The 15,983-nt window shown below is 39.8% G+C and overlaps 1 protein-coding gene across 1 annotated transcript; it reads left to right on the top strand.

Annotated features, from left to right (window-relative positions):
* Positions 1 to 5,152: 5,152 nt before the first annotated feature.
* On the top strand, positions 5,153 to 8,701 carry LOC119487165 (sialic acid-binding Ig-like lectin 7). Its single transcript, XM_037767830.1, has 6 exons — positions 5,153 to 5,343; positions 5,444 to 5,758; positions 7,256 to 7,561; positions 7,647 to 7,925; positions 8,003 to 8,114; positions 8,304 to 8,701. The coding sequence occupies exons 1-6, from the start codon at positions 5,271 to 5,273 to the stop codon at positions 8,410 to 8,412; spliced, it is 1,194 nt and encodes a 397-aa protein (XP_037623758.1). The 5' UTR covers positions 5,153 to 5,270; the 3' UTR covers positions 8,413 to 8,701.
* The last annotated feature ends 7,282 nt before the right edge of the window (positions 8,702 to 15,983 follow it).

The following is a 15,983-nucleotide window of genomic DNA, read 5'->3' on the forward strand; positions in this document are numbered from 1 at the left end:
GTGGTGAGGTTGCAGATTGCAACCAACTGAATACCCCTTCGCTCACTGCTCCATTTCCAAGCGTGTCGGAGAACTACGGTGGCCTTCAGGTAACGTAAAATCGTGAAAGTCTCTCGCTAGAGCCAGAGTTTGGTTTGTCCAATATGACAGGCGTTGGTTTTAACATTAATGTGAACTATAATGCAGCGATGTATGGGTTCTTTCAAATTGCAGCAAGAATTTTATTGGATGATAATATGTACGATTGAAATAAAAATAGGAAAGACAGGGTGTGCAGTGGTCCTTCACCAAGTCACCATCTCGAGATATGCGGTGTTCAAACAAATTATAACTGAACTGAAAAGACAAAGAACGCTAAACGTCACACAGAAGAGATGGCACATGATAAAATTGTAGTTTTCTGTATATTGTGGTTTTTGTCATTGTTATGAGGTCATGTTTTCTCCTCTTTCTATTTTATTGTGTATGTATGTTTTGTATAAACTCGATAAAGTATTACTAAAAAGTGGAAACAGCTAGACCCTGCTCTGTCACTAATTAACATGTCGTAACTTGTTTAATTTGAACTGTAAAACAGATGTGAAAATGACAATTTGTAGTTTTAATGGGAAGTGACTCAGTCTAACAACTTCTTGATACAAAACAGGATATCCACCCAGCACTTCTGTGCAGTCACTTATAGTCACAATTGTTGGCAAAGAAATAGTTACAGCACATACTGTAGCTCTGCCTTCAACCACAAATTGATGTTTGTACATTACTGTTTGTGTACGGATTAAACAAATGAGATAGAACGTGTTAATTAGTGAGCTTAGCGAAGGTAAGTGGATTTTAAGGCCAGCCGTTTCTCCCTGTACTTAGCACACTGACATTGGTATTGATCTGCTAACTCTTAGAAAGTCAGCAAATACAGCAACTGTGCTTCCCAAAATGTAGCTCTCCCTTTCCTTATCATTCTCTTAAACTCTACGCTTTTTGTCTCCCGGACTTTTGCATACATACTGACATATATAAACATGCTAGTTCCTTCTCTCACCCCACCAACCTCTCATTTCAATCAGTGTGCATGGGTCAAGGTTAACAGGTGATGTTTAGATATCCTAGAGCTCAGGGGGGAATTACTTTACTCCACTAGCTTCTAACTTGATGGCTTCATGCCTCGAGATGACATCCATTCTGTTTATATATACAAAACACACACACACACACACACACACGCACGCTTACATTTCCTGTCCCCTTGCCACATCGTTTGGCATCAACTATGGCGAGGAGTCAGTTTTCAAACCAGCACCTGACAACCAAATGCCGATTTTATGCACACACTTTTTTTTTTGCATATAACCGAGCTTTGCATTTATCTAAAAGTTTATCATTTAATAATTGAACTGTGATTTCCCATGTGTTTGAAAAGAAGATAAAGAAATTGGAGGATAAAGTTATAATAAATCCCCAAAGGCCCCAGGCAGGACAACTGCTGCACTATTTGTGACCAGCGACCAAATATAACAGTGAGGTCACATGATGGGGGTGGAAATAGATAACACCACCCAATGAGAGTTTGGCGTGAGGGGTTCTCTACTTCCATCATGGATGCCCACACTCTAAGCAAAATCCGTAAAAATACGGGCCAGCGTAACGTGTTAATATGAAGGAATTCTCTGTATCGATTTTTCACAAGAGTTTTATCCCAATTTTTAAATACGCATTGCATTGTGGGAACAAGAACCTCCGCTAGCCCCAAAGTTGGAAGAGGCAGAGACCATCACACATGGCGAAGTTTAGTTCAAAGTTTAGATTTGGAGAAACCTTTCTCACACTTCTGTGTTAAAAAAATCAACAATTAATGTCTAACCAAAATGATTTATGTTCAGGACTTACCGTTAGCTCAGTATCTTTTTAGTTGGAAAGCTGTTTTGTTGTTTAGTTCAGCTGTTGTTGACCGTTAACGTTACCAGATACACCAGGAATATTTTGCTGACGCCTTTTGAGACTAACGCAAGTTTGGTATTGTAATTTACGTTTTACCAATGTTTATATTTTAGACTTCAGTGGACGTCAGGTAGAGTTAGTCCCAGTTTTAGCCTCAGGCGGTCCACAGATACCGATAGGTAACGTATAAATGCTAGCGTTAGCGTCTGTTTTCCCTCCAGAATGTAAAGGTTGGCCTGCTATTTGGCTCGGTACGAAGGATATACTGTAAATCAAGAGAAATTTAAGTTTAGGGTTGAAGAAAATGTCCGTGGACTTGGTAATTTTCTGCCAGGACATTATCTAGTTTTTTACAGATTTTTTTCTTATTATGCAGAAGACGAGCTTGGCTGGAGAAAATCTGTGATTGCTTTCTGGGTTACTTGATCTCAACGCTCCAACTTGGAAGATTTGGGGTTTTAGTCCTTCATTATACAGAATTTTAAAATGGTGATTCTCTATTTAAGTCACTTCACTCTCTCTGATTGTTACATTACAAAACCTATTACTTCATTTTTTTTACATTCTGTAAGAGCACATAAAGGGATGTTGCTCACAGACAGATCAAGTCCCACAATTTCCTCTTGTGGGCCAATATCTATATATATCTGTATACAGATGAACTTAACCGGAGTGAAAAGGGAAGCAAATACTGCTGTGGTACATTTTAACATGTGGGAAATAAACAGAATCTACAGACGACACAATTTGATTGTAGACATTTAAAAATGTATCTCTCCCACTTCCCATGTTAGACACCAATATCATATACATTATATTAGGTCTTTTTTTTATAGCTTTTCTCTCAAGGGTGGATTTTTCTAATATTGCCAAAGTGCACACATAAATTTACAACTGCTTACACTGCAAAGTTATATGTTAAAATACGACCAAAAGGAAAAAGAAAATCATGATGATTAAATTACTTAAGTTAATGAAATGAACAACCTGTTGATGTGGTTGATCCCCCATATTAATTAGTCATTAACCCTCATCCCATCAACCTATTTATCTACTGTACAAGGACTACCGACTAGAATAAACTACTGTAAGAAACAACCATCACAGCAAAATGTTTTCTTCTCAAAACATTGAGTTAAGTAATTAATGTCACCTGAAGAAAAAAATAAGATTATATTATTATTTTAGGAAAGTTACGGTTAATTTGCATATTGTGTAAAATGAAAGTATAGGCAGAGCAGATGATGAAATCAGTGTCTGCTGCATCTGTGTGTCTCTCTCCCTGAAAATGACTGACAAGAGTACCGTACCCCCCCCAATAGTAATAATAATAATTATAATAATAACAATAACTTTATTTATATAGCACCTTTCAAAACAAGGTTACAAATTGCTTTACAATACTTTAAATTAGGACCAATGGTAAATATATTATCTATCTTCATTACACGGCTTTGTTCAATACTCGATTCTGACGGCGTTCTACGGTCTGTTATTTCTTTCTTATAGCAGACCGTTGCTATGTATAGCAGACGGTTGCTATGTATAGCAGACCGTTGCTATGTATAGCAGACCGTTGCTACGTATAGCAGACCGTTGCTATGTATAGCAGACCGTTGCTACGTATAGCAGACCGTTGCTACGTATAGCAGACCGTTGCTACGTATAGCAGACCTTGCTATGTATAGCAGATCGTTGCTATGTATAGCAGACCATTGCTACATATAGCAGACCGTTGCTACGTATAACCGACCGTTGCTACGTATAGCAGACCGTTGCTATGTATAGCAGACCGTTGCTAGGTATAGCAGACCTTTGTTACATATAGCAGACCGTTGTTATGTATAACAGACCCTTGCTACGTATAGCAGACCGTTGCTACGTATAGCAGACCGCTGTTACGTATAACAGACCGTTGCTATGTATAGCAGACCGTTGCTATGTGTAGCAGACAGTTGCTATGTATAACAGACCGTTGCTATGTGTAGCAGACAGTTGCTATGTATAACAGACCCTTGCTACGTATAGCAGACCGTTGCTACATATAGCAGACCGCTGTTACGTATAGCAGACCGTTGCTATGTGTAGCAGACAGTTGCTATGTATAACAGACCGTTGCTATGTATAGCAGACCGTTGCTACGTATAGCAGACCGTTGCCAAGTATAGCAGACCGTTGCTACGTATAACAGACCGTTGCTACGTATAACAGACCGTTGCTACGTAAAACAGACCGTTGCTATGTATAACAGACCGTTGCTATGTATAACAGACCGTTGCTATGTATAACAGACCGTTGCTATGTATAACAAACCGTTGCTATGTATAACAGACCGTTGCTATGGGCACAGCTCTGATGTCGGTCTCTGTAGGACCGTATTTGTGTCAAATTATTGGTTTCTTCAGTAAGTAGCCGTGTAATAAGCGGGATAATGTGCAGCTAGCGGGTCATTGTTGTGAAATAAACCCCTTCAGGGCGATGAGAGACCCTTCAGCTTTGCATCGGGGTGCCGCATCGCCCTGTCTGGGTTTATTTCACAACAATGGCCGGCTCCCTGTACATCATCCCTTACACTCTATTATATCTATTTTAATTGCATAGGCTGCAATTGGCTTTCTTTTGACCGGGGTCCCATAAGACCCCAATACATTGGCCTTTTTAAAAAGCAGTAATTAAAACAGAAACATAAAACAGTGATATGAAGTGGTTTTACTCGGTTCCTCTGTTTCACAGCTGCATGTCGGTATCAGTCTGCGTCTATAGTAAACTCAGGTGGTTGTATCTGAAATAATACATGTCTGGGTCCCACTTCTTGTTTAATTTCAAATGACTTCATAACAGAGCTTATAACAGAAAGAGTTTAATGTTGGGCAGAAACAGAGATAATAGCATACTGTATGGAAGTTTACATTCTTTTAACCACAGCTTCTCCAGCAGTCTGATGGTCATTTCTTTATCATCCCGTTTCTTTGTGTATGTGTGAAAGCACAGATGGTAGGATGCAGTGTTTCCTGCAAATGACCACTTCCTAGTACACCACTCAAAAATAACTAGAACTATACGTTGAACCGCACAGATCTGCAAAAGCTTCAGCTTGTTCAGTTTGTTTTGTATATTACTGAATTTGACTTCAGAAGACAAAGAAAATCATCATCCAACTCATCGTAGATCTAGTACACGACACGGGGTGAGATTCATTTCATTTTACTTTAATACTAAGACTTTTTATAATAGTTATTGTGTATGTTTAGAAATTACAAAAGATGATGAGTTAAATAGAATATACTGGAAAATATAAAAGTGATTAATTGATATTTAATTTCCTCCAGAACACAAGGATGACTTGGATCTACTCGATGATCCTCTGCCTCTTCTTTAAGGCCAGGAGCTGCCAGCTTCAGCGTGTCCAAGGTAAGATCTAGTGTAATTTATAGTAAATATAAATAAATAAATAAATGCCAACCTTAATAGAATTTGTACTAAATTGTTGTCATTTTTCTTTCTTTGGCAGAAATTCCTAACAACACAGAGTTTTCAATCAATGTGACCACACACGTTAAAGCAGAATCTGTCAAATGCATTTGGATCCCATTTCAATTTACCTTTCCAACAAACAAAGTTACATTCCCATTAACAATGACTTCGTTCAAAGGAGATCCACAGAATACAGCATCTATTAAACAGTATTACTATATAGGATTTGAGCTGAAAGGCACTTTATCGATAGATGGCCTACCACGAGGAGAGTACGAGTACGGCTTCAAACTGGAGTGGGGAGATAATCAGACGTATATTTTTCCAAAGAGGGTTTGGATCTCAGTTTCTGGTGAGTAATAAATCTTCTGGTTATTAAATGTTGATTGATTTTAAATACATATTCACAACATTTTAGACTTGGTGTACGTGCCTTAAAGCTGAAGTTGGTAACTTTGAGCAAATATGATAAAAAGTTGTTTTAATAAAACGGTCACTGTATCCTGACAGTAGTCCATGAGACAGATAATCAGTGAAAAATGCATGTTGCTCTGTGTCCTCCTGGTGCTCTTGATGGTATTTGCAAGATTTCACTGCTCCCGAACAAAAACAGAAACATCTTGTAGTGTACAGTTTAGCTGTAAAATGAGAAAGTTTGCTCCGGCTGGTGGGCATTGCTTGGTTTTAGCTCAACTGTTTTCAACATGGAGGCCCGGTCACAAACTCTCTCATTTTACAGCTAAACCGTAAAATATGATTCTGAAAACATCTGAGGAGAGAAATAGGCATTACAGTAACAGAACCTTGATTCATATTTGATCAATGCTGATGACTAGTTTGACAGTTTGATCGGAGTTTCTCAAGCAGTGATTGACAGCTGCTTTAGAGACTCCTCGGCTCTGATTGATTGTTTTCCTTTGGCACTGTGAAATCTTGCAAATGCCATAAGGAGCACTATAGGAGGACTAGGGATGCTCATTTTGAAAAAATGTCTTAACCGATAACCGACCCTCATTAACCGATTATTAACCGTCAACCGACAAGATTTGTGCCTCTCATGCAGCGGTGTACCAGCTGCAGGAGCACAACAGATATTGGTTGACGGGAGTCTCCAGTTCAGCGTCCAGGAGCGTTAACTTAGCAGCTACGATGCTGCGTGTAGTGTCGTGGACATGCAGCCACTTTCCTAAAAAGTCTCCACCGCACATTTAGTTTAGTTTAGCAGGTTGTCAGCTGTGTGTCTGCCCGGCGGAATGTTAGCGAGTTTCCAACAAACAGTGTGTGTGTTTGTGCTACGTTAGCAGCTCTAGCATTGCTGGAGGCTTCGTGCTCGTGGCGTTCTAGTTGTGAACGTAGGTGTAGCAGTGTGTGTTCAGTTTATTTGTCGGTGAATAAATGCTACGAAACTACAACTCCTCCGCTCCGCTTAAGCGAGCTGGAGAGACCGATGCCAACTTCCTGTATCCTGTAACTCCGGCTCCGCCTCTTAAGGTGGGCTGTTAAGGTGGACCAGCTTTTCTCCTTAAAGAGACCAGCCGCTCCTCTGAGACGCTCAGCTTAATTAATTAATTATTAACATTTCTTTTAACTGTTTTAACCGATAGCGTTAATCGGTTAAAATGCTTGATGTCGGTTAACGGTTAAACGGTTAATTATTGACATCCCTAAGGAGGACACAGAGAAACATGATTATCTGTCTCATGAACTACTATCAGAGTATAGTGACCATTTTATAAAAAAGAACTTATCAAAAAAAATCAAAGTTACCAACTGCAGCTTTAAAGGAATAGTTCAACATTTTAGTAAATACGCAGTTACAGGTGATAATGTTGATTTTATGTATTTTCAGCATTAACCGAAAGGCCAGTTGTTTTGGCTTCTACCCTGACGGAGGGACAATATGCCACACTGACATGCACTGCCGATCCATTATGCATTAAAACACCGAAGCTCTACTGGGAATGGACAAAGGCTGATGGACAGTCTACGGTGCTTTGTGGTAATCCTCCCAGTATGCATTACTTTGGCGGGCGTACGAAAGAGATATCACATCTCTACCTCAATCCTACAGCAGATCATCACAACACCACCATCACATGTATGGCAGAATATGATTACGACGTTGTCAAGACAACTGTCACCTTGACAGTGAAATGTGAGTAGGCTGCAGCATTTGTTTGGCGAGATACGATACAATACAATTGCTCAAGTATTTTCTCAATTATGTTTCTTTCTTTCAGTTCCTCCTAGAATCCTGAATGGTCAGTGCACGGTTGAAGGAAAGCTCGTGGTCTGTGTGTGCATCAGTCGGGGGAATCCTCTGCCACAGATCACCTGGCCTTTGGCCTCTCTCACAGACTTCTCGGTCAGCAGCTTTGACAGCAGCCACACAGTGAACAGCACCATCACCATGCCTGCTGCTGACTACAACAGCACCAAATGCATCAGCAGCAATGAACTGGGCCGGGCTGAGATTGAAATTCAACACCAGAACTACACAAAGAACTCAAGGCAGAACTGTGGGTTGTCTATCACATCTGCATGTCAGTGCACGGTGCAAGCTAATCTCCTAATAAATCTCTCAATCTTCCCATAGATTCGTCGGATGGGAGGCAGACGTCGGATGCAGTTCTTCCCTGGATACTCTCTGGGGTGTCTTTCAGTCTGAACCTGGTCCTCTTCACCAGCCTGATCTGCACTTACAAACAGTAAGAACGAAAAAGTACCCTGAATGCTAAACCATAATCAACAACCAACCAAACAAATAAATACATCAAACGCTAATCGTCAGAACAAGTTGGTAACCTGAAGACGGCAACAATATATATTTGAATTATGTAACATCTCAAAACCCATCAGAGCTCTTTCAATTAAAGTTTTTTTCTCTGAATCTGTAGGGGCAAACGTACGCAGGAGACCGTTTGTGAAGAGACGAACACCTACGCTTCCCTGAGCATGGCAGATGTTGAGCAACAGTATAGTGTTATTTCTCCACAACCCAGATGAATAATGCATGTCGTACTTTGGCTACTTATTAGATGTTGTTTTTATAGATATAGCTTATATAGAGTTATTGGTATATATATGTATCATAAATGTATAATTCTGTGTTATACTTTCATTTTTGGAAAGAGCCAGCCATTACTCTGAGAACAATATATAAGGGCTGTCAAAGTTGATGCGACAATAACGTGTTAGTGGCATTCAAATTAATTTGCATTAACGCATTAACGCAATTTGTGATGTTTAGGTTGTATCATATGAAACTATAAAACCTGATGAATCCATTGATACCAACCATGCCATACTAGCTTGTTGAGGAGGAGGTTAAATAACGCTCCAAACTTGCGCTAAATTTTGGCGAGGAAAACTCTCATGACCATTTTTAAAGGTGTCCCTTGACTTCTGACCTCCAGATGTGTGAATGTAAATGGGTTCTATGGGTACCCACGAGTCTCCCCTTTACAGACATGCCCACTTTATGATAATCACATGCAGTTTGGGGCAAGTCATAGTCAAGTCAGCACACTGACACACTGACAGCTGTTGTTGCCTATTGGGCTGCAGTTTGCCATGTTATGATGTGAGCATATTGTTTTATGCTAAATGCAGTACCTGTGAGGGTTTCTGGATCAATATCTGTCATTGTTTTGTGTTGTTAAATGATTTCCAATAATAAATATATACACACATTTGCACAAAACAAGCATATTTGCCAACTACCACGTTGATAAGAATATTAAATACTTGACAATTGTAAATATTTTAATCGATCAAAAGCCCTACAATATTTACATATATTGTTCTTTCCTGCAAATTCTGTCTGTGTATACTATGTTATTCAAATTCTGAACCGTTTTAATATTGCACTGGCTTTTCAAGTACGATGTATTAAGTTATGAATACCGTAATAAGAAAACTAGTGACTAAAACTGTCTGCCATTTTAATAAAAAGCATTTTATCCTGTCTGCCTCATCTTGTTGGTGAAAGTCACATATCTAGTATACATCTACACAATAGCCATACATAAGACATTGACCAGATACTGAGCAGGCAAGTCTCCAGGGTGGACTTCACCTTCCACTTCAGAGATACCATGTTGTATTAAAAAAGACAGTGCTAGGAAGTGTGTAAGTTAAGGTGTGAAACTTATTTTTAGAAGTGTTAGATTGTTTAACAGTGAATAACTTCCTGACAGATCTCATGGTTCAAACAATGGGCACAAAATAAGGTTTGAGGGATGTAATGGTGGTTAAAACAAAAATAAAAACCAGCTGAACAGTCACTACAGCCAAACTCAAATCCCCCTAAACTGAACTGAACTGAATCGAGTGGTTTCGTCGTTCATTTGTATATTAAACACCAGCTTTTATTTTCTAAAACTAAATAATATGAATTACAAGAAGTAACACTTCCTCCAGTGACAAAAGATTACCAGCATGAGAAATGGAAAGATGTATTTGTCTTGATCGTGATTGTTTGAGGCCACCGGTTGAACACGGCAGATCATCTGCAGGCTTTAACAGTGTCAGTCTGTCTAAAGCACGGCTCATCCTTTTACACACCCACTGAGCTCACTGCTATTCTATTCTAATCTTTTCGCCTCATTTCATTCCCTTAGAGCAGGATTAGGGCCTTGTAGCACAAAGGTGCTGTGCACACACACACACACTGTTTTTTTTGTCTCTTGGTGAAGACCAAACAATTATTTAAAATCAGATCCTATACGTCTTTAACCTGAAGCCTTAAAGCAATAGTTCAACATTTTGGGAAATACGTTATTCACTTTCTTGCCAAGTGTTAGATGACAAGATGGATAACACAATCATGTCTGTACGATAAATATGAAGCTACGGCCAGCAGCAGATTATCTTATCTTATAGCATAAAGACTGGAAATGGGGGAACTTGTAGCCTGGCTCCGTCCAAAGATAACACAATCTGCCCACCAGCACTAACAAAGCTCACAAATTAATGGACCAGTGTGAAGGATTTAGTAGGAGGAATGGAATAAAATATTAATTATTATGTCCTCATTAGTGTATAATCACCTGAAACTATGAATTGTTGTGTTTCGTAGAGCCCTTCATATCTACATATAGGGAGCGGGTCCTCTTCCACAGAGTCTACCATGTTGCACCTCATAGACTGTATATAAGAAGTGGACGTAGTCACCGTGATGCCACCCGTTGGTTTGTGGACTGACGTTTTGAAGCCTCGAGTTTGGCATTTTGTCTGTCACCATCTTGGTCTTTTGCAACCAGAAGTGACATGAGAGGGTGAAGCTAAGTACAAGTGAACGCTGAATAAGATGTTTTTAGGCGATCACCAAAATGTCACAACTAACTTTCATGAACTGAAAACTAAAAAGTTCAAAGATGAAAACACGGACAACTCTCAGAACGGACAACGCCTTGATAGCAACCTGTCAATCACAGGGTAGCCCCGCCTTAAATGGTCTGTTTGACTCTAAATGGGACCATAATTTACTAAATGAACATCATGCTGTATTGAAAAAGACTTGAAACTAGAGATTGAGACCATAAACTCATATTTACAATGTTTACTGAGGTAATAAATCAAGAGAGAAGTAGGCTCATTTTCTCATAGACTTCTATACAACCAGAGGAGTCGCCCGCTGCTGGCTATTAGAAAGAATGCAAGTTTAAGGCACTTCAGCACTGGCTTCACTTTTCAGACCCCAGAGTAGCCCACTGGTTACATGTACGCCGCCATGTTTCTAAAGTAGCCCAGAACGGATAAACTAAACACTGGCAGCTTGAATTTGGTGGTGGTGGTGAATGCACCTGAAGGCCACCGTAGGTTCTTCTACATGTTTGGAAAGGGAAAGGGGGTGTATTCAGTTGGTTGCAATCTGCAACCTCACCACTAGATGCTACGAAATCCTACACACTGGTCCTTTAACATGTTATATATCTTCTGTGAAAAACAAACACCAAACTATTCCTTTATTAATAAAACTAATGTTACCTCCACTCCCTAACTTTATGCCTAATCCCAATTAGACCATTAATATCCCAGTTTAAATTCTAGCCCTAAAGATAATCTCTGGTCTTTAAATAATCCAGTATTGATTTATCAAAGTTAAGAGCAACAAAAATCCCCCCATTTACACACACAAACACAGAAAACCACACTGTGTTCAACCTCTGCTTGAGCGGACTGTCAAAGGAGGGTTTCAGCGTGCCAAGGTGTCCCTTGATGAAGACCTGCTTCTCCCAGACTGAAAGATGGCAGCTCTCAGAGGGCCCAGGGAACTTTCAGCCACAGATAACCTGGCCTCAGAGATACTAGGACATCTAAAATTAGTGTTGTCAGAACGTTCCACGATAAGCAAGTTTGAGATTTCACACTGCACACTGGTAGTCACTTTGTTCAATTCCCACCACGGCTGTATGAGTACAGTGTGTGAGTGAGCAATGAAAGAGAGAGACACAACAGAATACAGCATCCGAAAGAGAGCAATATTGTGTCTCTATGTGTCTGTTTATAGTGTTTAATGGCATGTAAAAAATCATAACTGTGCACATCAGTGTGTAGACAAGCAGAGTGCTCTATGAGGGACCATATAGTAATTTTCCGTTAAGTTTACAGACACTTTCTTCAACCTTAAAACTTAAATTTCTTTTGATTTACAGGATGTCCTCCGTACCGAGCCAAATAGCAGGCCAACCTTTACATTCTGGAGGGAAAACAGACGCTGACGCTAGCATTTATATGTTACCTATCGGTCTCTGTGGACCGCCTGAGGCTAAAACTGGGCCTAACTCTACCTGACGTCCTCTGAAGTCTAAAATATAAACATTAAAAAAACTTAAATTACGATACCAAACTTGCGTTAGTCTCAAAATAAGTCAGCAAAATATTCCTGTGTATCTGGTAACGTCAACGGTCGACAACAGCTGAACTAAACCACAAAGCAGGTTTCCAACTAGAACGATACCGAGCTAACGTTAAGTCCTGAACATAAATCATTTTGGTTGGACATTAATTGTTGATTTTTTACCACAGAAGTGAGAGAAACATTTCTCCAAATCTCCAAATCGGAAATTTGAACTAAACTTTGCCATGTGTGATGGTCTCTGCCTCTTCCAACTTTCCGTGCTAGCGGAGGTTCTTGTTCCCACAATGCAATACATATTTAAAAATACGGGTAAAAATCGATACAGACAATTCCTTCATATTAACACGGTACATTGTCCCGTATTTTTACGGACTGTTCTTAGAGTGCAGTATATAATTCAAACTTTACCTCATGAGTGAAACCACGCACAGAACACACAAAAAAAATCACTCACACACCAATGAAACATTGTACAGACAGTAAACACGTCAGACACACGATTAAAGACCTCACAAGAATGGAAATATAAAAAATACACAACTCCATGTTTCCATCTGTTTTGGGAAAATGTGCATTATAACCAAATTTTTGATGAATCTTTTTTTAAACTAGGTATTTCAAGCAGCGTGTAACTTTTAACTAAAATTTAGCTTAAAGCTGAAATAGGCTAGATCGGTGCAAATAGTAGTGCATGAAACAGGTAACCTGTAAAAAAAAAAAAAAAAACATGCTCCTCTGTGTCCTCCGGTGTCCTCCGGTGCTCCTAACGGCATCTGCAAGATTTCACAGACCGGGGGAAAACAAGCAGTCAGAGCCGAGCTGGAGTCTGCTGTCCAGCTGCCGTCTATGAGAGCCGTCTGTCAATCACTCTCGAACTCCGACCAAACAATGAAACTAGGCAGCGCTGATCAAATATGAATCAATATTCTGTTACGTTAATGCCTATTTGCCAAACCTACTTCATTCAAGCTCGACAAAATGAATCTCATCAAATCCGTCTTGTTAGTCTTTCCACTGTTCCAACAATCACCAACTCTGATTTGAGAGTGAAAGAGAGACTGAATATAAGTAACAGATATATAGATATAAAACAAGTAACCACTGCAACATTTTCACTGTTTACAAACTTTATTTTCCGTCGCGTTCATGACGTTCAACGTGACACACCAGAAAAACTCTCTAATGCCAATTGGAAAGGAGCCTATCGCCTATTTGTCGCATGTTTTACACGCTAATTATGGTGTAAAAAGGTCAGACAACCTCAAGGCTTTTCTTCCAAGGTTTCTTTGTAATCAGTTCTCTACAACCTTTGAATCAGAGGCTCAAAGGCTGCTGAGCTCTTTTCTGCTTTTTGTTTCCTCTCTTCAATACTGAGTCTACCTGCAGCCAACAGGAAATAGGTGCAACACCTGGCAATCGGCTGTCCACTTTTACCTTATCTTGAGATATTATGTAGACAACCAGTCTCCGTAGCTTATTTAATCATGTTATCTGCGTGTGTTTGTCTGTGTATGTGCGTGCATGCGTGTTGTCTCTGTGCAGTACAGATGTATGTGATTTATGTTTGGTGCAAACAAAGTCAAATCTGACGCCAGGTTGTTGTTTGAGGCTACTATCTCATACACAACTTCAAAAGATCCTGTATCCACACATCTAATCTTGATTAAACAGAACCACAAGATCTCAATTCTCTACGCATTCATTTGGAGCTACAAGTGTATCAAGTAGTCCCGTGATTTGATAACAGATATGATTTGGCAAAAGCCAAACAGAATATAAAAGTCGTGCAACTGTGCAAGAGAGAGTATAGATGCACAGTTTGATAATAAGAACCACTTGTCCCTTTCCAGATCAGAAATCCAAAACAGGCACTGGGAATTGAAAGTTTGAAAAGGAATACATTTTATGGTGAGAAATCCATCACTCATAACAACCTCCGATAGGACGCAGTGTTCAGCAATATGCATGAGCTATGACCTTCAGCAGGTTCAGGGCATCAGAGACTCACGAGAAAAGGTTCAGCCACCTCCATCCACTCTCCAACCAAAAGAAAAACTCAGAGGCCTGTTTCAAATCCCAAACTGTGTAAATCCTGTGGCATGAGTCCATGAAGCAGTCCTGGGGAAGGAGGACAGTGTTTGGGGGATTAGCCCCAGTCCAGGTGGTCTTCATTTAGCCCCCTACCCCCATGAGGGGGGCTGGGAGCTGCTGTAAGAGCTCAGCACATGGCCGTCACAGCTTCCACACGCTTTCGATCGCCCATCCATCCACCTCGGCTCTGTTTTTTATATACATTTCAGCGCGATCCACCTGAGCGCCGCAGCTTGTGAAACACTGTTGAATCTTTATTAAGCGTGATAGGGTCCATGATGGACTGCATGTCTCGTCATGTCACCTCTGTTTTGCAGCTGTGGTATCAGACTATTACTGCAAAATTAGAATGATTGATGTAGAAAAGCAAAGCAGACACGGAGGCATAGATACTACAGTGGCTTGGCAAGTAAACTGACATGCTTGTATCTTTTGTTGGAGGCTACTGCAACCAGGCAGGTTGTTCTCATACACCGTCCGTTGTAGGGATACACCGATACCAATACCGGAATGGATATCGAGCCGATACAGACTCAAATTGCTGGATCGGATATAGGTGACAATGGGGCCGATCTATTAAATTGAATTCTATGTCTATATGCTATATATATTATATACTGTAATTCCTGTTAAGTTAAGTTAATTCCTGTTTCCGATTTGTTGCTGCATTAAAACGGTTTACACCTACATTGCAAGTTGTTTGGTGTACGATTTATTATTTTAATAATAAATAACAATTCACTAAATGTATGTTATGTTATGTATGTATTTATTTGTTACATTTTGTTTTACAAAATTAGGAAAGTGATGTTTAAGTTAAGCCTGATGTTGCCTTACACATAATAGAATGATCTCAGTCACGCCCACACAGTGAGGCATACAGTTTATTAATTAAACACTGGTATCGGATTGGTACTCGGTATCGGCTGATACCCAAAGCCCAGGTATCAATATCGGTATCGTGAAAGAAAAAGTTGGATCAGTGGAATCCATAGTTCGTAGCTATACCTACAAAAAGTAATGCACTGTAATTCATATATATCCCACAAAATAAATTTGTATGTAATCCACATGATGGTGAACCAGGAAGTATAAACAGCGACAAACGCCATGTAGGGAGGAGGTCGGTGTGGACGGGTGGGACAAAAAACACCCGGCTTTCGCCCAGGAGACCACTGTTAGTGTCCCCTGTGAAACCAGAAGTCAATGTTGATTTATTTGTCACGTAACTTCCGTACTTAAATTACACCAATTCTGTAGTTATTTGAACCCAAACTACCATCTCTTCCTAAACCAACAATAGTTTTGTTGCCTAAACCTAACCAAGTGGCTTCCTGTGAAGACGGAAGTTTATTTTGAAAAGACTGGAGTGGATATTGACACGTGAGTCGCATGTTGCTGGACATTCATAGGAAAACGCACAAAAAAGAGGAATAACTTTACGTAAAATATCACACAAACCGTTGTATGAGGACACGTTGAACCAGGTGTTCTGCGACAAACGAGTGTTATGTAGAAATAAAGAACTATAAGAGTGATAAGAAATAAAGGTAAAGAAAATGTCAGATGGAAAAGAAGACAACAATCACGATGACAGCGATGATAATGATGAACTGAAACT

This window comes from Sebastes umbrosus, chromosome 4, assembly GCF_015220745.1.
Source record: "Sebastes umbrosus isolate fSebUmb1 chromosome 4, fSebUmb1.pri, whole genome shotgun sequence".
In the NCBI taxonomy this organism is placed as follows: Eukaryota; Metazoa; Chordata; class Actinopteri; order Perciformes; family Sebastidae; genus Sebastes; species Sebastes umbrosus.

What these genes read in the sequence shown, in the direction of transcription:
- LOC119487165 (XM_037767830.1), top strand. Translation starts at nt 5,271, where the DNA reads ATGACTTGGATCTACTCGATGATCCTCTGCCTCTTCTTTAAGGCCAGG. An exon ending in AAAGAACTCAAGGCAGAACT is followed by an intron (nt 7,926 to 8,002) that starts GTGGGTTGTCTA and finishes ATCTTCCCATAG; the next exon opens with ATTCGTCGGATGGGAGGCAG. An exon ending in CTGATCTGCACTTACAAACA is followed by an intron (nt 8,115 to 8,303) that starts GTAAGAACGAAA and finishes CTGAATCTGTAG; the next exon opens with GGGCAAACGTACGCAGGAGA.